The sequence below is a fragment of the Arabidopsis lyrata genome, assembly GCF_000004255.2.
Source record: "Arabidopsis lyrata subsp. lyrata unplaced genomic scaffold ARALYscaffold_5, whole genome shotgun sequence".
Classification (NCBI taxonomy): domain Eukaryota; kingdom Viridiplantae; phylum Streptophyta; class Magnoliopsida; order Brassicales; family Brassicaceae; genus Arabidopsis; species Arabidopsis lyrata.
This window is the reverse complement of record NW_003302551.1, coordinates 2,661,910-2,687,725: the sequence shown is the minus strand read 5'-3', so window position 1 is coordinate 2,687,725 and position 25,816 is coordinate 2,661,910. Positions and strand designations below refer to the sequence as shown.

At 36.2% G+C, this 25,816-nt stretch overlaps 8 protein-coding genes across 9 annotated transcripts; 4 read left to right on the top strand and 4 right to left on the bottom strand.

Moving 5' to 3' along the window:
• The first annotated feature begins 587 nt into the window (after positions 1–587).
• On the top strand, positions 588–2,473 carry LOC9313018 (cytochrome P450 71B17). Its single transcript, XM_002876904.2, has 2 exons — positions 588–1,586; positions 1,695–2,473. The coding sequence occupies exons 1-2, from the start codon at positions 645–647 to the stop codon at positions 2,304–2,306; spliced, it is 1,554 nt and encodes a 517-aa protein (XP_002876950.2). The 5' UTR covers positions 588–644; the 3' UTR covers positions 2,307–2,473.
• Positions 2,474–3,759: 1,286 nt separating this feature from the next.
• LOC9313017 (cytochrome P450 71B16) lies at positions 3,760–5,615 on the top strand. The gene is made up of 2 exons (XM_002876903.2): positions 3,760–4,779; positions 4,856–5,615. Exons 1-2 carry the CDS (start codon positions 3,883–3,885, stop codon positions 5,465–5,467), a joined length of 1,509 nt encoding a protein of 502 aa, XP_002876949.1. The 5' UTR covers positions 3,760–3,882; the 3' UTR covers positions 5,468–5,615.
• Positions 5,616–6,981: 1,366 nt separating this feature from the next.
• LOC9313016 (endoglucanase) lies at positions 6,982–11,264 on the top strand. 2 transcript variants are annotated; one of them, XM_002876902.2, is made up of 4 exons: positions 6,982–7,519; positions 8,076–8,323; positions 9,607–10,124; positions 10,720–11,264. In XM_002876902.2, exons 1-4 carry the CDS (start codon positions 7,106–7,108, stop codon positions 11,145–11,147), a joined length of 1,608 nt encoding a protein of 535 aa, XP_002876948.2. In that variant the 5' UTR covers positions 6,982–7,105; the 3' UTR covers positions 11,148–11,264. The 2 variants fall into 2 exon arrangements, with proteins under 2 accessions (XP_002876948.2, XP_020881995.1); XM_021026336.1 differs by having other exon boundaries at positions 6,984–7,519; positions 8,079–8,323.
• Positions 11,265–11,335: 71 nt separating this feature from the next.
• Positions 11,336–13,586, top strand: LOC9311380. Its single transcript, XM_021026335.1, has 4 exons — positions 11,336–11,879; positions 11,998–12,324; positions 12,570–13,008; positions 13,095–13,586. The coding sequence occupies exons 1-4, from the start codon at positions 11,463–11,465 to the stop codon at positions 13,577–13,579; spliced, it is 1,668 nt and encodes a 555-aa protein (XP_020881994.1). The 5' UTR covers positions 11,336–11,462; the 3' UTR covers positions 13,580–13,586.
• Positions 13,587–13,739: 153 nt separating this feature from the next.
• LOC9313015 (cytochrome P450 86B1) lies at positions 13,740–15,534 on the bottom strand. The gene has a single exon (XM_002875265.2). It carries the CDS (start codon positions 15,374–15,376, stop codon positions 13,766–13,768), a length of 1,611 nt encoding a protein of 536 aa, XP_002875311.1. The 5' UTR covers positions 15,377–15,534; the 3' UTR covers positions 13,740–13,765.
• A 2,021-nt stretch (positions 15,535–17,555) lies between these two features.
• Positions 17,556–21,101, bottom strand: LOC9311378 (protein terminal ear1 homolog). The gene is made up of 5 exons (XM_002875264.2): positions 20,173–21,101; positions 19,403–19,943; positions 18,894–19,031; positions 18,665–18,806; positions 17,556–18,448 (listed from the first exon to the last, which is right to left on the bottom strand). Exons 1-5 carry the CDS (start codon positions 20,861–20,863, stop codon positions 18,149–18,151), a joined length of 1,812 nt encoding a protein of 603 aa, XP_002875310.1. The 5' UTR covers positions 20,864–21,101; the 3' UTR covers positions 17,556–18,148.
• A 1,554-nt stretch (positions 21,102–22,655) lies between these two features.
• On the bottom strand, positions 22,656–24,961 carry LOC9311377 (D-cysteine desulfhydrase 2, mitochondrial). Its single transcript, XM_021026772.1, is given in 8 exon segments — positions 22,656–23,134; positions 23,264–23,434; positions 23,544–23,673; positions 23,786–23,877; positions 23,879–24,098; positions 24,169–24,211; positions 24,294–24,599; positions 24,759–24,961. Coding segments are annotated over 8 exon segments (1,263 nt in total). The 5' UTR covers positions 24,834–24,961; the 3' UTR covers positions 22,656–22,908.
• Positions 24,962–25,038: 77 nt separating this feature from the next.
• On the bottom strand, positions 25,039–25,663 carry LOC9311376 (anther-specific protein BCP1). The gene has a single exon (XM_021026773.1). The coding sequence runs from the start codon at positions 25,579–25,581 to the stop codon at positions 25,195–25,197; it is 387 nt and encodes a 128-aa protein (XP_020882432.1). The 5' UTR covers positions 25,582–25,663; the 3' UTR covers positions 25,039–25,194.
• Between the last annotated feature and the right edge of the window lie 153 nt (positions 25,664–25,816).

Here is a 25,816-nt window from a genome sequence, read left to right as displayed (position 1 = left end):
CATCAACTATAAATCTTTTTATCTTAAAACCATAAATACACGATTTAATTGTGGTGGTCGAAGACTCCAACTGTTTCGTACAAACTGAGCAACCCATCCGGAAGATCCAAAATCTACCGAGCAGATAGTTGTGAAGTTTCTTCTTTTTTTTTCCAATTTCCAATGAATATCAAAAACTAAAAAAAAAAATCAGTATTAAATTTGGTCCTCAAGCAAAAAATTTCATTTATATCTTCTAGACATAATATTGATCACTTACATAATTTTTCTCGAATGGGGAAATGGTAAAATTGTTTTAACATAGTTATCCGTAGGCAAAATTCAGTACACTTTTGTAAAATTGCATATATTGTTCCCATTAAAAGAACTCATCTTCATAAAACTATTTAGAATGAGATTGAAAAAAGCTCATATTAATCCAAATAAAATGTTTTTTTTTTAATTATTATTATAAAATTTTAGAATGAGTGTGAAGCAGTTTTTGACTATCTATCCTTATATCCTTTTTCTTCAATGATCATTGGATCCATCTAAAATATAAAATAAATAAATAATTACATCAATTTGTATTGCCGCTTTAAACTATTACCATACTATAAGAAAATGAAGAAAAAAAACAACTATTAACATACTGAAACAGAGCAATGCTAATAATCCCATTTTGTCTCAATAACCAAAAGAAGAACAAAATGGGTATCTCTTTGCTCTGTGTTTTTCTCATCACTTTAGTTTCGTTAATTTTTTTCGGCAAGAAGACCAAACGCTGCAAATGGAATCTTCCACCAAGCCCTCCTAAGTTTCCGGTCATAGGAAACTTACATCAACTTGGAGAATTGCCTCACAGATCACTTCAACGTCTCGCCGCAAGAACCGGACATGTGATGCTTCTTCACTTAGGGTTTGTCCCTGTAACTGTGATCTCATCGAAAGAAGCAGCTGAAGAAGTGCTTAGAACTCATGACCTAGACTGTTGCAGCAGGCCTAACCTTCTCGGGTCGAGGCTAATCTCTCGGGGTTTTAAAGATATCAATTTTACTCCATACGGTAAAGAGTGGAAGGAGCGACGTAAGTTCTTGGTGCGTGAGCTTTTCTGTTCTAAAAAGGTTGAGTCTTTTGGATATATCAAAGAAGAAGAATGTAACTTTCTGGTCAAGAAATTGTCAGAATCGGCAGTGGATCAGTCTCCGGTCGATTTGAGCAAAACCCTTTTCGAGCTAGCTGCGAGGATCCTGTTTAGAGTTTCTTTTGGACAGAGTTTCCACGAGATTGAGTTTATCAATAAAGACAAGATCGATGAACTTGTATTTGAAATAGAGACAGCTCAGGCTAGTTTCACTTACTCTGATTTCTTCCCTATCGCCGGACTTGGATGGCTTGTTGACTGGATTTCCGGGCAACACAAGAGGCTCAATGATGCTTTCCTAAAGCTCGATGCTCTGCTTCAGCATGTGATCGATGATCATTCAGATCCTGGAAGATCGAAAGATCACAAAGATATCGTCGATGTAATGTTGGATATGATGCATAAACAAGGCAAAGATGATTCTTTGAGGCTCACAATAGATCATATTAAGGCGCTTCTCACGGTAATAAAACAAAACTTGTTTCAATACATTTTTTTGTATATGCATTTGAATTTCATTAAAGAATAATACAAAAAAAGCTTAACCTAATAGTTTCTGGGTGTTTGGTAGAATATAATAATCGCAGGGATAGACACAGGAGCTCTTACCATGATATGGACAATGACGGAGCTCGCTAGAAATCCGGAAGTAATGAAGAAAGTTCAATGCGAAATCCGAGACCACTTTGGCAACAATAAGGAGAGAATCACCAAAGAAGATCTTGATAAAGTTCCTTTCTTGAACTTGGTGATCAAGGAATCATTCAGATTATACCCAGTAGCTCCTCTTCTGCTACCAAGGGAAACAATGGCTCACGTCAAGGTTCAAGGCTATGATATTCCTCCCAAGAGGCGGATCTTGGTCAATGTTTGGGCGATAGGAAGAGATCCGAAACTCTGGAAAAACCCGGAAGAGTTTAACCCCGAGAGGTTTATCGATAGCCCCGTGGATTTTAGAGGGCAACATTTCGAGCTTTTACCGTTTGGGTCTGGACGAAGGATATGTCCCGGGATGGAGATGGGGATGGCTACTCTGGAATTGGGACTCTTGAACTTACTTTACTTCTTCGATTGGAAGTTGCCTGATGGGATGACACATAAAGATATCGATACTGAAGAAGCTGGTACTCTTACAGTCGTTAAGAAAATACCTCTAAAGCTTGTTCCAGTTCGAGTTCAGTGATCAGACCATACTCCAAACTTTGAAGATGTTTGAATAAAAATATTATGCAAATCATGTAAGCTTCTCTTATGTATAAGTATATTTTCAATAAATACTACATTTCATATGTGATTTGTTTGTTCTGGACTTCTGTTTAAGGAATATAAAGCTCGAGAACCTTACATGCTCGGATCTGATTCGTCTAAGCTAGAGGTAGGAGACTCGATTTGTACACCTACCCTTGATGTAACATGCCTTTTACCACTAGACTACTTAAACAATTCTGTAAAAAGGGCGGCTGATTTTATATATAATCAAAAGAAGGTCTTAAGCAGAAGGATTCCTCGCTTAGCCGCATGGACGGCTCTGCGTCTAAGTAACTTCAACAGGATTTCTTTTTCGTCGGTTTTTTGGATGTTGGAACACCGTTTACACGATTACACATTAAAGAGAACGGTAAATATTGCGATGTGTGTTTAACATATTATCCCTAGACCCTAGCTATATTCTTGACCCGCTGAAATAATGCTTACAAACCTAAAAGGATTGGTTAGATCAAAAGATATGACAATCACAAATATATAAGAAACAATTCCGACCATACATTAAGTTTTCAAAAAGTAGAGCTTATGTGAACCTAAACCCTAAGTATGAGAGAATAAAAAAGGAGACCGGGAGTTCGAGGTTACTGTTGTTTAGCGAATATGAGTTTCCGTCCGGGGTGATATTTGAGTTATCTTGATTATCAATCCAAAATAAGGTTAATGGCGACCATTTGGAGTTGGTTCCATTGTGCCCCTAGTTCAATTTGTTTTGGAAGAAGAGGCATTCCCAACGAAAATAGATTAGAAGCTGACTTCATATCTACGATAACTAGGATTTAGAGGCAAATATCGCGGTTATAGAAAACATTAAATATTTTCATGTCCTTGGATAATAGTTCTAAAGTTTAAAATGCAACAAATATAGTATCTTACATTTTCTAAAATAAAAATGAAAAATTTAGTTGATCACAAATGTCGACACCACTCAATGGGTCGGACTCTCATAAACCCGATTCTCATCAGGGTTATTTGATCAAACTTATCCTTGTCGTTTCAAGTATCCAATGTGATTTTGTCGATATAGAAAAAGTTGAAGAGCTTGTACAGTATTAATCTCTTATGGACCATGAAAAGAGAGTTTTAGAAGCATTTGCCTTCTATTTTACTCTATAATCTATGGTGGAACAAAAACTAACAAATGTAGTGGACACGAAGTCATATTTTGTCTTGGTCTCGTCACTACACAAGCTAAATCTTCCATCTTATAACCACAAATACTTTTAACACGATTTTAATTAGGTGCACCAGTAAACCTAAACGACTTTAGTTGTAAAACAATTAGTGTTCTAACACTTGTTATATTATGAACAATCATCAGTAAAATCTAAAATCTACCGAATGTGTAACACTATTAAAAATTTTATTTAACCATGATTAAAATGTAAGCGGTGTGAGTTATCTCTTTTTATCTTCACTGAGCATTGGATTTGCCGCTTTGAACTATTAATATACCAAAACAGAGCATTATCAATTTAAACCAAGAGAAAAAAAAAATGGCAATCTCTTTACTCTGTCTTTTTCTCATCACCTTCGTTTCGTTAATCTTTGTCTTCAAGAAGATCAAACGCTTTAAATGGAATCTTCCTCCAAGTCCTCCTACGTTTCCGGTCATCGGAAACTTACACCAAGTTGGAGAATTGCCTCATAGGTCATTTCAACGTCTAGCCGAAAGAACCGGACATGTTATGCTTCTTCACTTTGGGTTTGTCCCTGTAACTGTTATCTCATCGAGGGAAGCAGCTGAAGAAGTGCTTAGAACTCATGACCTAAAGTGTTGCAGCAGGCCTAAGCTTGTCGGGACGAGGCTAATCTCTCGGGGTTTTAAAGATATCAGTTTTACTCCATACGGTGAAGAGTGGAGGGAGCGGCGTAAGTTCTTGGTGCGAGAGCTTTTCTGTTTTAAAAAGGTTCAGTCTTTTCGAGAGTTCATAGAAGAAGAATGTAACTTTCTGGTCAAGAAACTGTCGGAATCAGCAGTAGGTCGGGCTCCGGTTGATTTGAGCAAAACCCTTTTCTGGCTAGCTGCGAGTATCCTGTTTAGAATTGCTTTTGGACAGAGTTTCCACGACAACGAGTTTAACGATAAAGACAAGATCGATGAACTTATATTTGAAACCGAGACAGCTCAGGCTAGTTTCACTTACTCTGATTTCTTCCCTATGGCCGGACTTGGATGGCTTGTTGACTGGATTTCCGGGAAACACAAGTGGCTCAACAATGTCTTCTTCAAGCTCGATGCTTTGTTTCAACTTGTGATCGATGATCATTCAAATCCTAGAAGATCGAAAGACCACAAAGATATCGTCGATGTAATGTTGGATGTGGTGCATAAACAAGGCAAAGATGATTCTTTGAGGCTCACAACAGATCATATTAAGGGACTTCTCACGGTAAAAAAAAAAGAAAACAAAACTTGTTTCAAAACATTTGTACTGATATTTAACATAGTGTCCCGGTGTTTGGTAGAATATAATTATCGCAGGGATAGACACAGGAGCTCTTACTATGATATGGGCAATGACGGAGCTCGCAAGAAACCCGGAACTAATGAAGAAAGTTCAAGGCGAGATCCGAGACCGCCTTGGCAACGATAAAGAGAGAATCACAAAAGAAGATCTCAATAAAGTTCCTTTCTTGAACTTGGTGATCAAGGAAACATTCAGATTACATCCAGTAGCTCCTCTTCTACTCCCAAGAGAAACAATGGCTCACATCAAGGTTCAAGGCTATGATATTCCTCCAAAGAGACGGATCTTAGTAAACACTTGGGCAATAGGAAGAGATCCGAAACTCTGGAAAAACCCGGAAGAGTTTAACCCCGAGAGGTTTATCAACAACCCTGTGGATTATAGAGGACAACATTTCGAGCTCTTACCGTTCGGGTCCGGTCGAAGGATATGTCCCGGGATGGGGTTGGGGATCACTATAGTGGAATTGGGACTCTTGAACTTACTTTACTTCTTCGATTGGAGAGCACCAGATGGGATGACACATAAAGACATCGATACAGAAGAAGTTGGTACTCTTACAGTCGTCAAGAAAGTACCTCTCAAGCTTGTCCCAGTTCAAGTCCAGTGATTGCACCAAACTCCAGTTCCAGACTTTGTACAAGTTTCGAATAAACTTTCTCTGTACATATCGAAACGTATGCGAGTATAACTGTATGTAAGATGATGTTAGAAAGAACATGATCCTGCTTTGCTATGAATAGAAAAGTTGCATCTCATGATGGCTCTTTGATATGCCTCTTTAATATTCAAGTTTGGACAGAGTAAATTGCATGGGTAAGAGAAGCAACAAAGGGTTTATCATATTTTCAAAACGGTTTAGGTAATTCCATAGAACGATTCGATTAGGCTTTACCACAGAGAACACAACATACTTTGGGAGAGTGTAAATGTAAGCCTTGTGGAAATTGTGAAAGATGAAACAACAAAACAAAGATCAAAAAAGAGAGATGTCACCAAAAGGTCCAAAACAACAAATTAGAGAGGAATTGCAAGATCAACCCTTGATATAAAAGATATTGCAAAATAAACCTTCGTTATTTTAAAAACTATTAATTTAATCCTTCATTTCGAAATAAAAATGAAAATTTTTGTCGTATTAACTTACATAAATAATTAGTTATTCTGCTCAAATTTCTTAATATAAATTGCTAGAACAAAATTATAAATTTCTAGCCAATAAATTTTTGAAGTGGAAAAATCTTATCAAAAATATGAACTATCGTATTACAATTAAAATGTATTAATTTTTCATACGTGAACCAGTTATAACAAGGTATTCTATAAAAACTTTTTTTGACAATATTCAATTACTCAATTCAAATTAACTTCTGTACATCTTTCAAATTTTCAATCATAACATATACGAAAATATGTTTTTTTTTAATATATGATGAGATATTCAATCATTAAAAATGAGGACGAAAAACTATTAAAAAAAAAGGAGATTAAATTGGGGTAAAAAAGATGAAGAAAAAAAGGGAATGCAAAAGGGGGAGAAAGCCACGTAAGGGAGACATATCTCAAAGTCTCACAAGTGGTGTTTTTGTCCTAACACATCACAATATATCATTTTGTCCCAATATGTGTTATTTGACTAATTAATGCACTATTCTAAGATTTTTTCACCCAATTTCTCAAAATTCAATAGACAGGTGAAGTTTCCAAAGTCAAATTTCCATTGATTGGATCCACATGATCTTCCAGACGTACCAATAAAAGAGATTTTAAGTCATACTATTCCTGTCTTATAGAAAAGGAAAAAAGAAAGTTATCGACCTTACTAGTAATCATCCTCTTAGCTTGCTTTTGCACGGTAAATTAAATCAATCTGATTTTCAGTTTGGTTGTGAATAGTCTATTAATCTCCAAATGTCAGTCAATGACTTGGATCCAATATAATTACTGAGCTAAATTTAACTACAAAAGTTATTATATATAGCGTTGACGTCATTGTTAGGTCATTAACATAAGCGATCAATCCTACGGTTTATATGTTGTGTTTGAACCCTTAAAGTTAAAAACTTTATTTCATGATTCCAAGCTTGTTTTCCTTCCAAATCACGAAAGAGCTTATTAGCCTAAATACAACAAATGATTTCGACTTTACTTCTAAATCATTTCTATATATATATACGTCTCTTCGAAATGATTCACCAACACCAAACAAAAAAAACAAACACCCAAAAGTTTTCTAAATACATTTAACATGAAGACAACAAAAGAGCTAAGACGCATGTTTTGCTTCATCATCTTCTTCTCATTTTTCTCCTTCACCACAAAGAACATGGCATATCCTCTCTCTACAAACTCTCGTTGGATCATCGACGAAAAAGGACAAAGAGTGAAGCTGGCGTGTGTGAATTGGCCATCGCATTTGCAGCCTGTGGTGGCGGAAGGGCTGAGCAAGCAGGGAGTAGATGACTTGGCCAAGAAGATAGTGGCAATGGGTTTCAACTGTGTAAGGTTAACTTGGCCACTTGATCTAGCTACAAATGAGACGTTGGCTAATAATGTTACTGTGAGACAATCTTTTCAAAGTCTTGGTCTTAATGATGACATTTCTGGTTTCGAAACAAAGAACCCGTCCATGATTGATCTTCCGCTCATTGAAGCTTACAAGGTATGCTAGTGTCCAATTTATTGTGTATGGTAATAAATCTAATTTATGCTTACTATTATGGTTTCAAGTTATAAATTATATTTAAAAAACTCGTATCTTTGTAAATTTAGATATTAACAAATATCAGTTTGATTTAGATGTAAAAAAACAAATACTATTAAATAACGTTTTAAATAGCTGCCAAAATAATGTTTAAATAACAATCACTACAATTTTTGTAATTTTTCCTTTTTATTGTTCTTTTCATGAAATTACTAGCTAATTGATTTAGTCCAGAAAAAAAAAATTGTGTGGTTTTGATTAGTGTTTGCATATATAAATCCCAGAGTGGTAATCAGGTAATCTAATGGTTCGGAGACCCGTTATGAAAATAAAAAGTAAAATTAGAAAAGATTTTGATCATAACATACACAAACAAAATAATATACAAAGATGTATTTAAAAAGAAAGAGAAAAAGATGTGGATTTCCTTTGACTATAGCTTTCAACCCTAAAAATCACTCATTTCGGATGAAAACAAAAATCTTCGTTTTCTTTTTTTTTTTCATTTTTGCAGAAGGTAGTAGCTAAGTTGGGAAACAAAAATGTGATGGTGATATTAGACAACCACGTGACCAAGCCAGGATGGTGCTGTGGCTACAACGACGGAAACGGTTTCTTTGGCGACACTTTCTTTGACCCTGCCACGTGGATCTCCGGTCTGATCAAGATAGCCACGACTTTTAAAGGTGCCTCCAATGTCGTTGGCATGAGCCTCAGAAATGAACTTAGAGGACCAAAACAAAACGTCGACGATTGGTTCAAGTACGTACATTTGTATAACCTATTCGCACTTGACTTTTTAATTTCTATATAATTGGTTTAACTTAAATTGCATTAATTACTTAACGGTTACATAGAAAGAAAAAACAACACACAACTAGCGGCCATCTCTTGCACGTATTACTTTTAAGTGCCTTTTTCATGTTTGCCCAATTCGTTGCATGTGTGTGTGTGTAAGAGATCGCTATTCTGTAATATTAAAATCAGTTTTTTAACCTTCAGTGCAGTGGCATACGTTACATTAAAAGTTTCTTTTTTTAATGAAAAAAGTACAACTATAAGAAGAAGGAAATGGACACTAGTTAAAGTATGTCACTTTAAGTGACTTTTGGGGGTTAAAGACTTTAATTACATTACAGTTTTACAGAAAACAAAATTTATCAATCAAATTAGAAATTTCATAATTTTTCCTTTTTTTTTTTGTTTTTCCTAAAGCCAATAACAAGTGGCACATAAGTTTTATGCTATGACTATAGTATACAAAAATCAAAGTACCTCTAGTCAATTTTATAGCAACAGTCTACAACAGCCCCCCAATGATTACTAATTACTTCGTCTGACCAAAACAAAAATGGAAGTATCGTGTGTGTTATAGTTTATAATTTTAGAATATATTTGTCTAGCTACGTCGTAATAAAAAATTATCAGTGATTTAGTGGGCATATATTCAGTGGCGGAGCTAGAATTTAAATTTACCGGGGTCAAAATATAAAAAATATTTTAATAAAGTGTGGTTGTTTTTTTTCTTCAAATTATATTGCATATAGCTTATGTTTTTTTTATTACATTTACAAAAATGAAATTCTGATATTTATAAAAACATTTGGTTTGTCTAAAACATGATAATAAAATTAAAAACAAAGAAACTTATATATAACAATTAGTGGTTATAGTCTATATCATTTTGTAATATTAAAAAAGTTATGGTTTAAGGGGTCAAAAGAGTAGTTTTCATATTGGGCACTGGGGTCAATTTATAGGAATTTAATCAAATATCTATGTATTTGTTTAAATATGCCATAATATTAGTTTGATTTTGAAAATTCACCGGGGTCAGTTGACCCCCATGTTTCTATGCTACCTCCGCCACTGCATATATTAATATGTTACTAGTGATAATTTATTTTAAATATGTTGTTTTCTAAACATATAAATATATACACATATATATATTTGGTTAAGAACTAAGTAAGATTAAGATGTATATTTATTTGTCTCATGTGTTTTTTTTTTTTTCTTTTTTTCTCATGCGTATATTCATGTAGGTACATGCAACAAGGGGCCGAGGCAGTTCACGAAGCAAACCCTAATGTACTTGTAATCCTGTCTGGCCTCAGCTACGATACCGACCTCTCATTTGTCCGATCACGACCTGTAAACCTAACTTTCAGTAGAAAACTCGTGTTCGAGCTCCATCGATACTCTTTCACCAACACAAAAACATGGAGTTCCAAAAACCCTAACGAGGCATGCGGCGAGATTCTGCAAAGCATAGAGAACGGGGGCGGTTTCAACCTCCGTGACTTCCCGGTGTTTCTTAGTGAGTTTGGAATTGACTTGAGAGGCAAAAATGTTAACGATAATCGGTATATCGGATGTATATTAGGTTGGGCAGCGGAAAATGACGTAGATTGGTCGATTTGGACACTTCAAGGAAGTTATTATCTCAGAGAAGGTGTGGTCGGAATGAGCGAGTATTACGGTATCTTAGATTCGGATTGGGTTCGTGTTCGAAGCCAAAATTTCTTGCAAAGATTGTCTCTGATTCAATCCCCGCTTCAAGGTATATTTTATATGTTTTTGATACACAAATTTATTTTATCACTTGAAATCATTAGACTAATACAGGCCCGGCTCTAGGGTAGTGCCGTAGTGTCCATGGGTGCCAAGGCACAGGGTCCTCATATTTTTTTTTAATTTTTAGTGTTCTAATTTGTAGATTTTTTTTTTGTTTAGAAAAAAACTAGAGAAAACGGCGAGCAAAATAATAGGTTTAAAAGAAGAATATAGTAAACACATGTTATGGAGGTTATTTTTTTTAGATTTAAAGATTTAAAGAGAGCCATTTTTCGTTTGTAGCACATGATCCAATAAAATATTGAGCCGGGCCTTATTTTAGACTTCACAATCGTCACCAAGTATAAAATCAAAATTTGGTGGCTAGTTTACCGACCATTAGATTTTTTTGTCACCTACAATTCAAATACACAATACAAGTGTATACTATCAGATTTAAAAATATATAGGGTCATGTTTAATTAACTTTGCGTAATTATTAAGTACAAGGATTTTCTAGATTTTGTAACTTTATTCATTTAAGGTGGATGTTAGCTGCTATAATTAATTAACATCTCACTATTCCTGACTTGGTTTACCAGGACCGGGCTCTCAATCCAAAGTCTACAATCTTGTTTTCCACCCGTTAACCGGACTTTGCATGCTACAAAGTATCTTAGATCCAACCAAGGTCACTCTCGGTCTATGTAATGAATCTCAACCATGGAGCTACACTCCTGAGAACACCCTGCTGACACTCAAAGACAAGTCTCTATGCTTAGAAACCACTGGGCCCAACGCGCCGGTTAAGCTCAGTGAAGCGAGTTGCTCAAGCCCTAATTTGTCAAAATGGGAGACTATTTCAGCCTCTAATATGCTCTTAGCAGCGAAATCAACTAATAACTCGCTTTGTCTTGACGTGGATGAATCCAATAACCTCATCGCTAGTAACTGCAAGTGTGTGAAGGGCGAAGACAGCTCGTGTGATCCGATAAGTCAGTGGTTTAAGATTGTTAAAGTTCGTAAATAATGAGGTTTAAATATATATATTATTCATCTCATATATAAATAACGCGATTAAGTAACTTATAAAAGTTGTAAACCTTGTTATTATATGTTAAATCTAATATATGATGCTATTACGCTATTATATGTTAAACCTTGTTTATGCGATGTGACAAACCCAAATAAAATTTTAATATATGATGAAAAAAATAATTATGCTGCAAAATATACAGATTGGACATTTGAAAAAGTGATATTTTGTATTAGTTAATTTATTAAAACTAATTTGGTGAAAATTAAATGTTTTTATGATACGGACATTATTAAAGAAAGAGGTTGGATGAAACAGAGAGACAACCAAATGGAAAAATTCTTCTTCATCTCTGTCTTTCTTCTTCCTTACGTCATCACCACTTTCGCTTTCCCTCTCTCCACCGACTCACGCTGGATCGTCGACGACGGCAACAAAGGTCGTCGCGTGAAGCTCACGTGCGTCAACTGGCCGTCGCATCTAGAAACCGCGGTGGCGGAAGGGTTAAGCAAGCAGTCATTGGACTCGATCGCCGAGAAGATCGTCTCAATGGGTTTCAATTGTGTTAGATTGACTTGGCCTCTCTACTTAGCCACTGATGAATCTTTCTCTGATATTATGACTGTGAGACAATCTCTTCGCAAGTTTCGTCTTCTTGAAGCTGTTTCTGGTTTTCAAACTCATAATCCAACGATTCTTGATCTTCCTCTAATCAAAGCTTTCCAGGTAACAAAAGTCAAAGTTTTTACCTTTCTTCAGAATTTTCCCCCAAAGATTTTGACTTTTCTATCTTCTTCTTGGGATTAAGAAAGATGAGAACTTTGTTGTTATTTCTCTTAAACAGGAAGTAGTGTCTTGTCTTGGAAAGCATAGAGTAATGGTGATATTAGACAATCACATAAGCCAACCTGGTTGGTGTTGTAGTGACAATGATGGAAATGGGTTTTTCGGCGATAAACATTTAAACCCTCAAGTTTGGATCAAAGGGTTAAAGAAAATGGCATCAATGTTTGCTAATGTTTCATCAAATGTGGTTGGTATGTGTCTAAGGAATGAACTTAGAGGTCCTAAACAGAACATTAAAGATTGGTATACGTATATGAGAAAGGGCGCTGAAGCGGTCCACTCAATGAATCCGGATGTTCTTGTTATTGTCTCGGGTTTAAATTATATTAGAATATGGGCTTCCAACTCAAAACCAATTGGCTATGAGTGGAGTGGCCCATATCCCTTATATATTACTTAGGATCCCTTCCAACTTCCGATGTAGGACATTATGTCCTAATACGCCCCCTCGAGATGATGGCTCTTTGGCCATTAATCTCGGAATGTTCGGGCTTAGATCGACGGCATCAATTTGGGCCTTGTCGATGATTGGACCATCTTTGGGTCGGATCGGGTTGGACATGTGTGGACGCTACTGACTTATCGTTTCTCCGAGACAGACCTTTTGAAGTTAGCTTTAGGAGGAAACTGGTGTTTGAGATACATTGGTATGGGTTTTGGAATTCTTTGGAAGGAGATAACTTGAACAAGATTTGCGGGAAAGAAACCGAAAAGATGATGAAAATGTCGGGGTTTTTGCTCGAGAAAGGGGTTCCGTTGTTTGTGAGCGAGTTTGGGATTGATCAAAGAGGGAATAATGCAAATGACAATAAGTTTCTAAGTTGTTTTATGGCTTTAGCAGCTGATCTTGATCTAGATTGGTCACTATGGACTCTTGCAGGAAGTTATTATATAAGGGAGAAAACTATTGGAACAGATGAAACTTATGGAGTTTTGGATTGGAATTGGTCAAGCATAAGGAACTCAACCATTTTGCAGATGATTTCTGCAATACAGTCTCCTTTTCAAGGTACACAAATTGTTTTTCAAACTTAAAATTTGTTTTATTTGATTTCTTGATTAGTGACAAAATTTAAACAACTTTGCAATATTCAGGACCAGGTCTGATGGAAACACAACCAAAGAAAATAATGTTCCATCCTTCAACTGGACTTTGCATTGTAAGAAAATCATTGTTTCAACTAAAGCTTGGTTCTTGCAATAGATCAGAAAGCTGGAAACTTTCTTCTCATCGAGTTTTATCACTAACAGAAGAAAAAATCCTCTGTTTAAAAGCTTATGAGGACGGAAAGTCTGTGAAGCTACGTCTGTTTTTCTCAGATTCTTACTGTTCGAAATGGAAGCTTTTGTCTGACTCGAAGATGCAACTCTCTTCGATAACAAAGAATGGAGTATCTATTTGTTTGGATGTGGATTCGAACAATAACAACATTGTGACGAACAGCTGCAAATGTTTACTAGGAAACTCGAGTTGCGATCCGAGAAGCCAGTGGTTTAAGCTTGTTACTAGCACGAGAAGGCGGTCGAAACCAAAACCTTTTCTTCAAATTAGTCCATACTCCAAGACAAGTACCTTTTGATTGCAATTATTTGCTTTGTATAACATTTGATCCGCATTACACATAATACACACTGTACATTTTACTAACAAAGATTAATTATGTGCCTAATCTAATTTTAGAAGGGTGAAGATCTTACAATAGCCATATATAAACAGATATTTTAGTAACAACTTCAGAGTTTAGCTGTTTTATCTTCTATATTATTTATGAATCTTGCTTCTTCTCCTCTAGAGATCTCGGTATAATCCTGACCTTAAGACCATGTTTCATATACAAAGTAGTTGTTACTCGGGGAACAATAACGTGATCTTGATCAACCATGATTGAGTAATTCAACAAGATTGAAGCAGCCACCATTTTCATCTGCAAGTAAGCAAATGTTTTCCCTAAACAAAGTCTTGGACCGGCATTGAACACGACGTATTTAAACTGATCATCACTAACGTATTGCCCTCCTCGTATCCATCTCTCTGGTTTGAACATTTCACAGTCTTTTCCCCAAATTGATTCCATCCTTCCCATTGCATAGACTGAGAAGTAAACCCGTGAGCCTTTTCTCAAGAAAGTTCCATCAGGAAACACATCTTCCTCGGTCGCTTGTTTCATTTCCATTGGAATTGGTGGATAGAGTCTAAGAGATTCTGACAATGCTGCTTGTAGATAAACCATATCGTTTAGTTCTTTGACTGTGAAGTGACAACCCCTCTCTGTTTCTCCAGTTTCAAGATTATTGTTGTTATGTCCTCTTTGGCTCAAGATTTCTCTGATTTCGTGGAGGATCTTGGTTTCGACTTCAGGGTGTTTTGTTATCAACCAGAAGAACCAAGTAAGCGCGACTGAACTCGTGTCTCGTCCCGCTAAGATAAAGCTTGTACAGAACTGTCTGAAAAACTTAATGGTGAATCTATCATTTTCATCTCCTCTTTTATGACTTTCGATCTGGATTAGTCTCGAGAGGACATCGGATTTGCTATTCGCTAATGTTCCTTCATCCTTAAGCATCGCGATTCGCTCGACAACCATCTTGTCGATAAACTTGTGAACCGTCTCAACCGCTTCCCTCAGCCCTTTCTCATACCCTATATCAAAAAACTTCATCGGTTTCCACACAAATGGCGGAATCATGAACCGAAACAGAGTAGATTCTGTTGCTTCTTCAAACGCTTTAGCGAATGGAACGTGGGGAAGATCATCATCCAAAGTCCCCGGATCATCTCCAAGACCCGCGATGCAGATATTATCAAACGTTAACCTTAAAAGAATCTCTTGAAGATCAAAAGCTTCTTGTGACTTGGAAAAACTCTCCATCACTTTCAAGAGCTTCCTCTGTATCAAATCTCTCGTCGTTTGAAAAGAATGATCGACGAAGCGAGTCGAATGCATCTCAGTTATGATAATCCGCCTCTGCTCTTTCCAAGATTCATCATCCGCATTGAAAATACCATCTTCGAGTAAATCGCGGAATCTCTCTTTGTAAAACTCTCCTTTAGGGAAGTTCTTGAAATTGGTTTTGAGCATGTATTCAATGTTTGCAGGAACACTAGTCATAGCTCCATAAGATCCACTAAACCAGATTCCTTGGTAAGGAAACGTTCCTCGACTTTTCGTCAAACACCGTGTAACCCATCCGAACACATCGTGAACATGAAGAAAGAACTCGGGAGTGATCCCAAACACAGGCCATTGCACTGGTCCACCTTTGTTGGTTAGCTTGGCTTGCAAGCAACCAAAAAGGAATAAACCTAACAACGCAATAGATACATCTTGAAGACAAAGATGAGTAGAAATGCGATCTATCAATGACAAGTCAGACATTTTTTGTAATTTGTTGCTCAGTGACTCTATTTTGTAGTAAGTCTATAAACATTGAAGATTGGATTTCAAAGTTTAATGTTTATGTTTCGTAAAGATATGTAAATCGAAGATTCAAAGAGAGGATTCATCATGCGTTCGGTGCTTTTTTGCTTATGGACTCAGTTTTAGGGTATTGGTCTATTTCAAGAACAAACGTTTTTTCTTGACGTACACGTAACGTTATATTTGAGGTTGAAAATGCAAATGGTATGTGTTGTTAGGTTAGTGTCGTAAAGAACTCGTAGAACAAAGCTACAAATGCAAAATTTGCCAAATCTTAAGTCTCTTTGATATGGAGTCATTTGTTGTCCTGGATCAGTTTATAACAAAAATTATCCTTGCATAATTTAGACTCAGATTTTATTCATTTTAGTTTAATTTATCAATTTTCAATTTTCACTTTGGATAATTCACAAAATTATAATTGAAATAGTAAAAAAATAACTCCTTAAGCAAATTCACAAGATAAAACTCTAATCTCACAAGGCACCGGAAAACCACAGACTGTATTATTTCAGTCTAGAATTTTTTCGGTGCATGGCGGGATTAGAATTTAGTTTTGCTGATTAGCCAAATTTTGGTATGGTTTTTAACCTTTATAACACTATTTCAATAAGCCGTTTACCAAAAAATCGGGCCTAAGAATCAATCCAAAGCCCATATGTTTATTTGTTCAATTTCGAATCTCAAAAATGAGATTAGTGAAATATACCAGAAGACAGGTAACACTGTGAAAATAGTAAAATTTAAACACAGAGCTGTTAAATTCTGGCCAGGTTAATATTTGCTCCGGAAACTTGAACATCTCTCACTTTGTATAATCTAAGAGAGTTCACCATTATGAAGCAATTTTCACAATTTCAAAAAACATTACAGATCTAAACTTTAGATTCGAAATTTCCCAATACGATGAATCGATGGATACAAAAGAAGCCATCGGATCTTTAGGTAATTTGTTAATTCGAACGAATCCGAATTCGCAAAATCCTAAACGAATCGTATTGAAGATTTTTGATTATACGCTTTCGGTGACACGCCCTTCAGGGTTACAAAAACCCTATGACGAAGAGCGCAACGCCTTTCGAAAGCGATCTAAAGAAACATTTGTCAAAGACTTAACAAAAAAAACAAGAATTGAAATCAATCGTAAACTATGGAGAGGAAGATGTTAGGGGTAATGGTGACGGCTACGGAGATTTGACTGGGATTTTAAAGAACTAGGGTTTAGAGGGACTTGCTTTTATAGAGAGAGAGGTCAAAATTAGGGAAATGTCGTTAATGGGCTTTTTTTAGGCCCATAATGTTATGAAACATCATTATCAACATTTGGTTAAAATTTGGATCTCTTTGATAAGTATGGAGTTTGGGCCACTTTTTTCCAGTTTTGTTAAAGGAAGACGAGCACCAATATTGAAAATGCATTTACAGAAAACAAAATTCATTTATTAAATACGAAATTAGTCTTTTTTTGGGGTCAATTAATACGAAATCTATCTTCTTCAAGATGATTTTTACTTTTGTTTGGCCCAAAAAAAAAAAAAAAACTCCTTGCACTCATTGGATTTTAGTAATAACGAATAAATATAAGTTATTTGCTTGAGGTTGTTGTTACAACAATTGCTACAGAATTCAATTGATACGTACCAAATCTTTTTTTATTCTGATAGAGACTTTAAACTTTTAGTGGATCTTATCTACAACTCTTACAAATATATGACCGGTAAAAGAATGATTCAGTAATGTTGTAAAACCTTTTATTAAAGTTTTAAAATCCCTTTTGCAGTCACATCCTAAATCTTTCAATTAATACCCTAGGAATGATTTTCAAGGTTAAATCGAACTTTAATATTTCATAACAAGAACCCTTCAATGAAGAACCAAAATTTTAAAACTAAAGATATCTCTAAGAGCTTGGGCAGTGGGTAAGCAGGTGGGTGTGAGTCTTGGGGTGTAGGTATTAAAAAAACGAAAAAATTGTCTCTCTCTTCACACCTGGGTGTAAGTTTACACTCGGGTGTAACATTTTTTCTTTCTATCTCTCTCTTTCTTTTTCTTTCTCTTTTCTCTTTTGCTTTAAATTATAATACTAAAAAAATACTTACACCCACACAAACACATTTGCCACTGCTGATGGTCTAACACGAAAAGATTAAAGTTGTAGTCAACGATCACTATCAACTCTGCCATGCACCAAGTAAGGTGGATATCAAACCACGTGTCAGTGCCCCATGAATCAGAGGGAGATACAGAATGTGATCATCACTAGCACAGAGTCTTCTATTGTCCCTTTCACAGGTCACTGAATAAGACAGCTAACTCTAGAACAAAGATAGTATTGCCTGAAAAAGAACTCTTACCCTAGGTCAACCCAATTTTAGTCTCCTATCAATTCTATATCCCTATTTTAAAATATCAACATAAATCCAAATATTACTACTTTCTTTATACCAAAGAAAAGAAAAGAAAAGAAAAGAAAAGAGTTATATAGATGTGACCTTTTAGAACTGTGCAGGAGTCATTAATTCATGTTGATGATAACCAAAAAGAACTTTGCTTGAGTGATTTAATTCATGTTGATAACCAAATAGAACTTTAGAATCAAACAGACAAACAAAAAGGTACAATTTCTACACACCAAAGAAAAAAAAAAAAAAGGTACAATTTCTAACCAAGATTATGATATGTCTACTTACACTTTTTATATCTTATGATGATACACATTACAAATAACACCTAGAAAGATGTTTCTCCTTCCAATGTGATACACCGGCCACAGTCTATGCTACTACTGCCGGAAAATCCATCTTCGTGACTATTATCATGGTCACTATCACAATATGATCTACTCAGAGAGTGATCTTGACCGTCCATTCGCTCAAGATGATTAAGTCTGGTGCAGCCGTTGATGTTGATGGAGACAGGTTCTGTTAACCTCTTCCCGTCTCGTGGAGGCGAGAAGACCACTGGCAGGTATAGCTCAGCCTCGTACGGAAACTTAGAGCTCTTGAAGTGTTCCTTTAGATCCTCCAAACCCTTTGTTGACGATCAAATGTAACAAAATAAACACATTGTGACCAAATAATCAAAGCTATCGTAAAATCAAGACTTTGGTTTGACGTATAGCTTAAAATTTGATATATATGGAGATAGTGCAACTTCCATGCGTTTGCATATTAATTTGAGGGTTAACTAGAGCATGTAAAGTTTATGTAATTTTGTGATTTCAAAACACTAATGTGTATATTATACCTGAACTCTTGCATATGTGATCTGGCAAATCTTACGCGAATTAAAAACCTCCCAACGTTGATGATGAAACGCCTTGTAAAACCTCCAAGCTGCTTCCGGAGATGTCATGTTCACAAACCCATAACCAACATTGCACTTATTGCTGATATCACAACAAAGAAAAGAGTTATGATTTTAACCATAAATATAACCGATTCTATATGTCAAATGAATATCGATGTTTGATTACTTGAAATCCATGGGGAGATACACGAAATCATAAGAAGAATACGGCTGATGATGAGACTCATGTTCATCGTGCTCCTCGGTGATTGCTTTGTTGATGTGAATGCAATGATTGTCTAGCATATCCAAGAGTAGCTTTTGACTATATAGAACAAAAACACGAAACCTTAGAAAAAATCACATGGAATCTCATAAATAAAAAACCTACAAGAATCTCAAGGAAAAATGTTAGTCAATTAAGGTATGATCAAACAAGAATATAATTAAAAGTTCGATGGAACATAACATTGGAGAATTTTATCTAGAATATAAACCTTTGAATATAGCACACGAATCCATGTGAATATTTTAATGAAAGATCTAAATCTTTAGTCATCCTAGAGTGTGAAAAAGCTTCAAACTTTAAATCCAAATAAATATTTTATTGAAAGATTTAGTCTTTAGTTTCCTAGAGAATCATTGAAAAACTTCCAAATTATATAATACTAAATAAATTAGATTATAAAGCCCAACCTGTACTTGTTTGGTATGTTCTTGATCATCAAAGTAGTACGTGGATCTCTGCAACTCGGATCTTCCATGGTTTCTTCACTGATAAGAAACTGACTTAGTTCCATGTTCTTCATCTGTCTTTTCTTCCCCCACTTAGCCACATTCTTGCTCTTTGTCTCCGCACATTCGGATTCCGTTCCTCGGGTCTTATTATCGTCATCACCAATGATACATAACGAACGCATAGAAGCACCAACAGCAATAATTCCATTTTTAGGGCTCACATTCTTGTTTTTATCTTTCATGAGAGTTACTGGCCGCCTCAAAGGAGGAAATAGAATTGGTGGCTGTTGAAGCGGTTGAAACGGTAGCTGCGGTTGCCTAGATGACCTGAACTTGTTCTTAATTCCACCAGGTCGACTAAATTCGATCACAACTTGCTTCCCACCGATCTCTTCACCATTCATTCGATCAAACGCTCTCGCCGCATCTCTTACATCATAAAACTCAATGAACCTTTGATGTTTCTTGTACGGTGTCTCTCTCAACTCTTTGATCGGACCTGAAATAAAGACTCGCACATAAACAAACTGTCCAATCTTATCTATATTCAAAAGCTAATGATGTTCAATATAGCATGCAAACAATTAACCCATTATTCATGTAAATAATAATGTAATTTATATCATAGCTTAACATTTTTAAGTCTTTGAAAAATGTTTTAATTCCTGACATATCCACAAATCGAGGAAACATACTAAACTAAATCAAGACAAAAAAAAAAACCGTACCGTAAACTTGGAAAAACTGTCTGAGAGTAATGGAAGAGACTTCAGGGTCTAAGTTAAATATAACTAACGTTCCCTGGTTACAACCTCCGGGAACGGCGCTAGTGGCCGGAACTACGAACTGAGCCCACACAGGTCTACCGGAAACAAACCCACGCGCCGATGAAGTAGAAGGTGAGCTCCAAACGCTTCCACCTCTGGCTTGTTGCTGCATGTGTCTACCACAAACTTCTCGAACCGCTCTTTTAGCGTCACGGATATCGTAGAAATGGACGGTCACGATTCCTTCAGAGATTCTCTCCATTTGCACGCCACGAACGTCGCCGTAAACCTCCAAGTCACGTCTCACTGTAGACTCGGTGACGTCACGCGGTACGGAGATCAATGAGAGAGATCGCGTCGGAGAATTTGACGGCGGAGGAAGTCGTTGAGCTGCCGAAACGCCGTTAAAACACGGACGCGGTGGTGGTGATGGTGGTGGTTGAGAAGGAGGAGGAGAAAACATCACCGGATGTGGTGGGATGTTGAAGAATGTGAAAACTCTTGGCTCCGACGACGGATGTAACGGCGGAGGAAGCGGTGAAGGAGGAGTGAACGGGAAGTAAAAACCGGAGGAGGTAGGGTTAAGTGGTATAAACTCTTGAGCACGAGGGTCTAAGTTTCCGGCGAACGGAAAAAGTCTAGAATCTTCCATTAATACCGGAGATGATATTTTCCGACGAATGATGAAGTTTTCTTGATCGTGTGAGAGAGAGAGATACTGTAACGTCGTCTCTCTCTGTCTTTGCTCTTATTACAGACAAGACAGTGGAAGAGAACAAATGTTTATTTTTATTTTATTATTTTTGTGTTGTAAGCATTTAAGTTTCTCGAAAATGACTGTTTTTACGTTAAATCGGATTTATTATTAGTATCCGTTTGTGGGAAGTTACGTTAATACCCCTATTCCCTTTTTGTTGTAGGCTTTGGGTTCTTGGTTTTACGAGGCGTAATAAATAAAAGTCCCTACGCGACACGAATACTGAGTACGTGGAAAATTTATTTTTCGTTTCTGCAGATTTTATTTTTTAGTATATACTCCGTATTTGAAACTGTGTAAAAAAAAGCTAGTAATTGAATGTGATTAGTGAGACTGAGAAATTGACAAGGAAAAATTTGTTATGGACCTTATCGGACAATTTTACTTTTTGATTGTTTTGTTAAATTTTCTTTTGTCTTACTCTTGATTTGCAATATGTTATATATATTATATATAATATCGTATTCGTACTCCGAATCTCACTTCTTCATTGTCTGTTAGTTTTTCTTTTTGTCTTCTTATTATTTATAATATGTTAATACAATGTCGTAATCATATGAAGAATACTTAAGCGGTTATAGAATAAGAGATGCGATTTTTAAAAAAAACAAATGTTTTTCGATTGACAAACATTATTTAAGCAATTTTTTAAACAATGAGTAACCTTCACCGCCTATAAAAATATTTTTACCGCATGTAGGCATTGTTTCAATAAACTTGCTCTATTTATCGTAAAAATTATTCCATTGATTAGTAATCTTTGAAACAGCTGAACTTCAACCGCATCGACTATAAATTATCAATCAAACGGTATGGATACCAGCTACTAATTCTGTAGACATAAAAAAAGAAAATAGTAACCAAAGCTGGCCTTGGAGCTAAGCAAGCAAAGCTTAAGTTTGGGGTCTAAATCTTATTTGATAATGTAAAAGATCGGTAGAGTAGTGGCCTAGTGGGGGCATAAAACTTCTTGAATTGAGGTCAAGGATCAAAACATAAGAGCAAAACCAAATTCACGTAAACACTTGGGTATATAGCTCACCACAAAAGGTAGCTTAGGGTTTGGCTGCTGCTAGTACTCATAAACTTTGTACTCAATAATGTTTTTTTGTCCTCATGAGACTTTCTCTCAATTGAGCTTTTCTGCTTTGTTTTTTTTTTCTCCCTTTTGTATCTCCAAAATCAATATATCTAGTGTGTCTAATCTCCAAAACATTTAAGGTCTGGCAATAGCTAGTTCGAGACTTACTATTTTTGGTTAAAAGTTAGCTAGAGACGTAACTCTTTGGTTGCACCAAAAAAAAAAAAAAAATTAAAAAAAAAAAGACTTAAGGATACATTATTTTCGCGAGTCCAAGGAGGAGGGTACATTACACATTCACAAGACCATTAAATAAAATTCATACAAAAAGGTTTAATGATATAAGAATCAAAGATCTTTAAAAAGCAATACTATTGTTTAATGTGGATATTAGTATAGTGAAGGAAAGTGTTTTGTTAAACACGAAGTAGTGACCAAACGCACGTGCACATGAACATCTCGGTTCGAGAAGAAGACTCCCCAAATACCAACGACCAAAAACCATAATCTTGGTTTTCGTTAGCTATTTTTTTTGTTTCAGGTAAAAATAATAATTTACTTATTACCACTTCTTCTTGCTTACCACGTTTGCTTCCGTTTCTCGCATTTTCTACAACTAAAAACGTATTTAAATTTTCTTATTTGTTCTACAAGTATGATTCTTTTCGGGAACCGTACATACAAAACCAAACCAAACCAAACACTGAGCGAACAAAATTTCAATATAACCGAACCGAAATTATTTTGGTTAGAGTTCAATTCTAGGTTTGCTAAAACCGAATCCAAAACAAATAATTGAAGTTACAAGATAAAACTAACCATCTTTATATTTCTGACTCTAAGTCTTGGAAATTGTATCCTAATCTTTCAAGTTAGTGAAGCAAGATTTGTATCTTTGAGCAAGACCAAACATCCCTAGAGTGCCTCCAGTGTGAAGCATCACTACAATGCTCGATTTCTCGTCGAGCACTAGCTCTGTTGCTGTCTCCCAAGCAGCTAAAGTATACATTGGATCCACTAAAACTCCTGTCTCCTGCGCAATTTTCCGACACATTTCCACTTCTCCTTCCAAGACCTTCCCAAATCTGCAAGAACAAAAGGAAAAAGATAATTGATAGATCAAACCACTCTAAAGATTCAAACTTGGAGTGAAAAAAAATATCAGTTTCAGTGTATCTTCAATTGTGAAAAGAAGAACTTGCATATGCACATACTTTCTCGGGTGTTGGCGATCTATCCATTTGATCATTTGATTCATATCCAAGCTGCTGCAGGAGACGGAGTCAAGAAACTGCCTCGCAAATTCTGCTATCAAGCGATCTTCATGTCTTTTGTAATTTTCAAATGTATCAGCTAGTATCACTGCATTGATCTCCCATGGAAGCCTGAGAAGAATTTTAAGTGAGCTGCTAATCAAGATGCTAAAAGCTTCGACAAGCAGGAAAAGAAACAGACACAGAGCGTATTCAATAAATCTTATGAATAAAGCCTAACCCTAAAGACATAGCTGCAACTCCTAAGCCCACAGCAGTTGTTCCAGTACCAGCATCCACTACAAATTTAACCGGCCTCTTCTTCCCGAGTAAATGATCCTGTGAAAAATACTGCACTAACCGAAACATACCTGCGTAATGACAAAGCCCTTGTTAACTATTATGCATAAACGATAATCTTGGTCAGTTCTTCCACATTGATTTGGTCCACTACCTAAACTATATCCAAAAATCAATCTTTACCGAGTAATGCAAGAGCGTCTCCAGCGCCTTCATTAAGGATCAAAACCTTTCTACGAGAAGTTGTCAAACTCGAAAAATGATCCAGCCTCAAGCCCCTCAACAATGTCTTTAGCCCATAAGACAGAACCATCTTCCCCAGCCACCATAGCAGCATGAGATCTCAACATTTCCTCTCTATTCGCATACCTTGATCTTGGAATATACTGAACATTTCCATACATAGTTGAAACAAGGTTATAACCAGTCAAAACATCAGGCTGTTCTCCACGCAGTAGCAAATGTGATCTTAGACCTCTCTCGGCACACGAAACAGCTGCAAGATACAAATAACTGATTCACACTGCAATCAAAACCTATAATTCTCTAAAGATTCAAACTTTTACCAACTGCAGCTGTATGTGCACTTTGACAACCTCCACATGTAACCTATACACAAGAAAAAGTTCTAATCTTTAAGCCTTTTCCAAAGAACCCAATTGACAAATATTGCAAGTGATCACATTCTCACCAAATCAGTCACTTTATGATCTTCAAGAAGTGGTAACAAAGCATCAAGCTTTCTAGCTTTGTTACCATTCACAAGAGGATGTAAAAGATCATCTCTAAGAATATAAAAAGACGAATCTTGCTTTGACTTCGACATTTCATCTCCGAGATGTGGACGAGTGTTGTTCAAGAAAGAGAATTTATCGATTCCTTTGACAGAAGAAACACTAATCTGCTGAATTGGAGTTGCAGGACTTTGTAATCCCCATTTTCTCTCAAGTAATTTAGACAAAAACTGTCGTGAATCAAGCTCGGAAATGGTGATTCCCTGAAATCGATTAAGACACAATGAATCAAGTGAAAACGCAATGAAATCAGAAAAAAAGTTCAGATTTTTTTTCTGAAATTGCAAATGGGTTATTCGTAGAAGTGACAAAAGGAACGATTTTTAATTTATTTTGACGACGCAGAGAAGAGTATAGAGAACCTGAGAAGAAGAGTGAAAGTGATGAAGATTCGATTTTCCGGTCACCGCGAAAAAAGTTGACCGTTGGACTTTCATTGACGCTTCTCCGCAAAATTCTTCTATCGGCTAACGAACGAGAAGATATGGAGAAATGCATCCACGCGCGTCTGGTTCGCAGGTTTTATGCTCGTGAATGACACGCGCTAACTCACACGTTGGTGGGCTAGGCCTGTGAAAAAGTACGGCCCATCTCTTGTGGGCTATTTGAGGGTGCTATTTTGTAAATTTATAGATGCACAAAAAAAAAAAAATCATCTTGTAATCATGTAAAAGATGTATCATCCCAATTTAATCGATGTTACATCGAAGAAGGGATAGTCAAAATACTTTATACATCTACAAGAAAATATTTCAAACATTCATTACAAAATATTATTTTTACGCGCCGATCACAGCTCTAGAAAAAGAAGAGCGATCCAGCCATTGCACCAACAACAGAGACAAAGCCAAAAGCTACGGTGGCACCGCTTCCGGAAGCTTCTTGTTGAGGTGGCGGATAGTTAGCGTACGAAGAATCGCTTCCAATAGGTCCGGCGACTGCCACTTCATCATCTCCGGCAGCATCATCTGGAGTAACAGCTGCATCGTCGTTGTCAGTTGTTCCAATAGCATTGTCATCAGCTGGACCTTCTACTACATCACCTCCAATGCCATCGGTCGGAGTTGTAGCGGTGGGAGCTGAGGCGGTGGTGGTTGACGGTGGTTTATCATTATCAGCAGGTGATACAATCACGGCGGAGATAGCGATGAAGAGGAGGAGGAGAGCTACGTGAAGACGCGCCATTATTTTAAATTTATTTTATTAGTAATGCCCAAAAAACTTTTTTTTAAAAATGTTTTATGGGTATTTTCCTTTATTTATTATTTTCTTGAATTGTGTAATGAGACTCTTTGCTTATATAGTTGTTTGATCAAAGTCCAAAGATAACGTAACGCAATTTGAGGTTTTGCCAAAAATATTAACGGCTGAGGAAATATGCAAGTTACATATATCTTCTACTCCTAATTAAGCTTCTTGT

What these genes read in the sequence shown, in the direction of transcription:
- LOC9313018 (XM_002876904.2), top strand. Translation starts at nt 645, where the DNA reads ATGCTAATAATCCCATTTTGTCTCAATAACCAAAAGAAGAACAAAATG. An exon ending in ATATTAAGGCGCTTCTCACG is followed by an intron (nt 1,587 to 1,694) that starts GTAATAAAACAA and finishes GGTGTTTGGTAG; the next exon opens with AATATAATAATCGCAGGGAT.
- LOC9313017 (XM_002876903.2), top strand. Translation starts at nt 3,883, where the DNA reads ATGGCAATCTCTTTACTCTGTCTTTTTCTCATCACCTTCGTTTCGTTA. An exon ending in ATATTAAGGGACTTCTCACG is followed by an intron (nt 4,780 to 4,855) that starts GTAAAAAAAAAA and finishes GGTGTTTGGTAG; the next exon opens with AATATAATTATCGCAGGGAT.
- LOC9313016 (XM_002876902.2), top strand. Translation starts at nt 7,106, where the DNA reads ATGAAGACAACAAAAGAGCTAAGACGCATGTTTTGCTTCATCATCTTC. An exon ending in CGCTCATTGAAGCTTACAAG is followed by an intron (nt 7,520 to 8,075) that starts GTATGCTAGTGT and finishes TCATTTTTGCAG; the next exon opens with AAGGTAGTAGCTAAGTTGGG. An exon ending in AACGTCGACGATTGGTTCAA is followed by an intron (nt 8,324 to 9,606) that starts GTACGTACATTT and finishes ATATTCATGTAG; the next exon opens with GTACATGCAACAAGGGGCCG.
- LOC9311380 (XM_021026335.1), top strand. Translation starts at nt 11,463, where the DNA reads ATGAAACAGAGAGACAACCAAATGGAAAAATTCTTCTTCATCTCTGTC. An exon ending in CTCTAATCAAAGCTTTCCAG is followed by an intron (nt 11,880 to 11,997) that starts GTAACAAAAGTC and finishes TCTCTTAAACAG; the next exon opens with GAAGTAGTGTCTTGTCTTGG. An exon ending in AATACAGTCTCCTTTTCAAG is followed by an intron (nt 13,009 to 13,094) that starts GTACACAAATTG and finishes TGCAATATTCAG; the next exon opens with GACCAGGTCTGATGGAAACA.
- LOC9313015 (XM_002875265.2), bottom strand. Translation starts at nt 15,376, where the DNA reads ATGTCTGACTTGTCATTGATAGATCGCATTTCTACTCATCTTTGTCTT.
- LOC9311378 (XM_002875264.2), bottom strand. Translation starts at nt 20,863, where the DNA reads ATGGAAGATTCTAGACTTTTTCCGTTCGCCGGAAACTTAGACCCTCGT. An exon ending in ACAGTTTTTCCAAGTTTACG is followed by an intron (nt 19,944 to 20,172) that starts GTACGGTTTTTT and finishes TCTTTATTTCAG; the next exon opens with GTCCGATCAAAGAGTTGAGA. An exon ending in TATCTCCCCATGGATTTCAA is followed by an intron (nt 18,807 to 18,893) that starts GTAATCAAACAT and finishes TTGTGATATCAG; the next exon opens with CAATAAGTGCAATGTTGGTT.
- LOC9311376 (XM_021026773.1), bottom strand. Translation starts at nt 25,581, where the DNA reads ATGGCGCGTCTTCACGTAGCTCTCCTCCTCCTCTTCATCGCTATCTCC.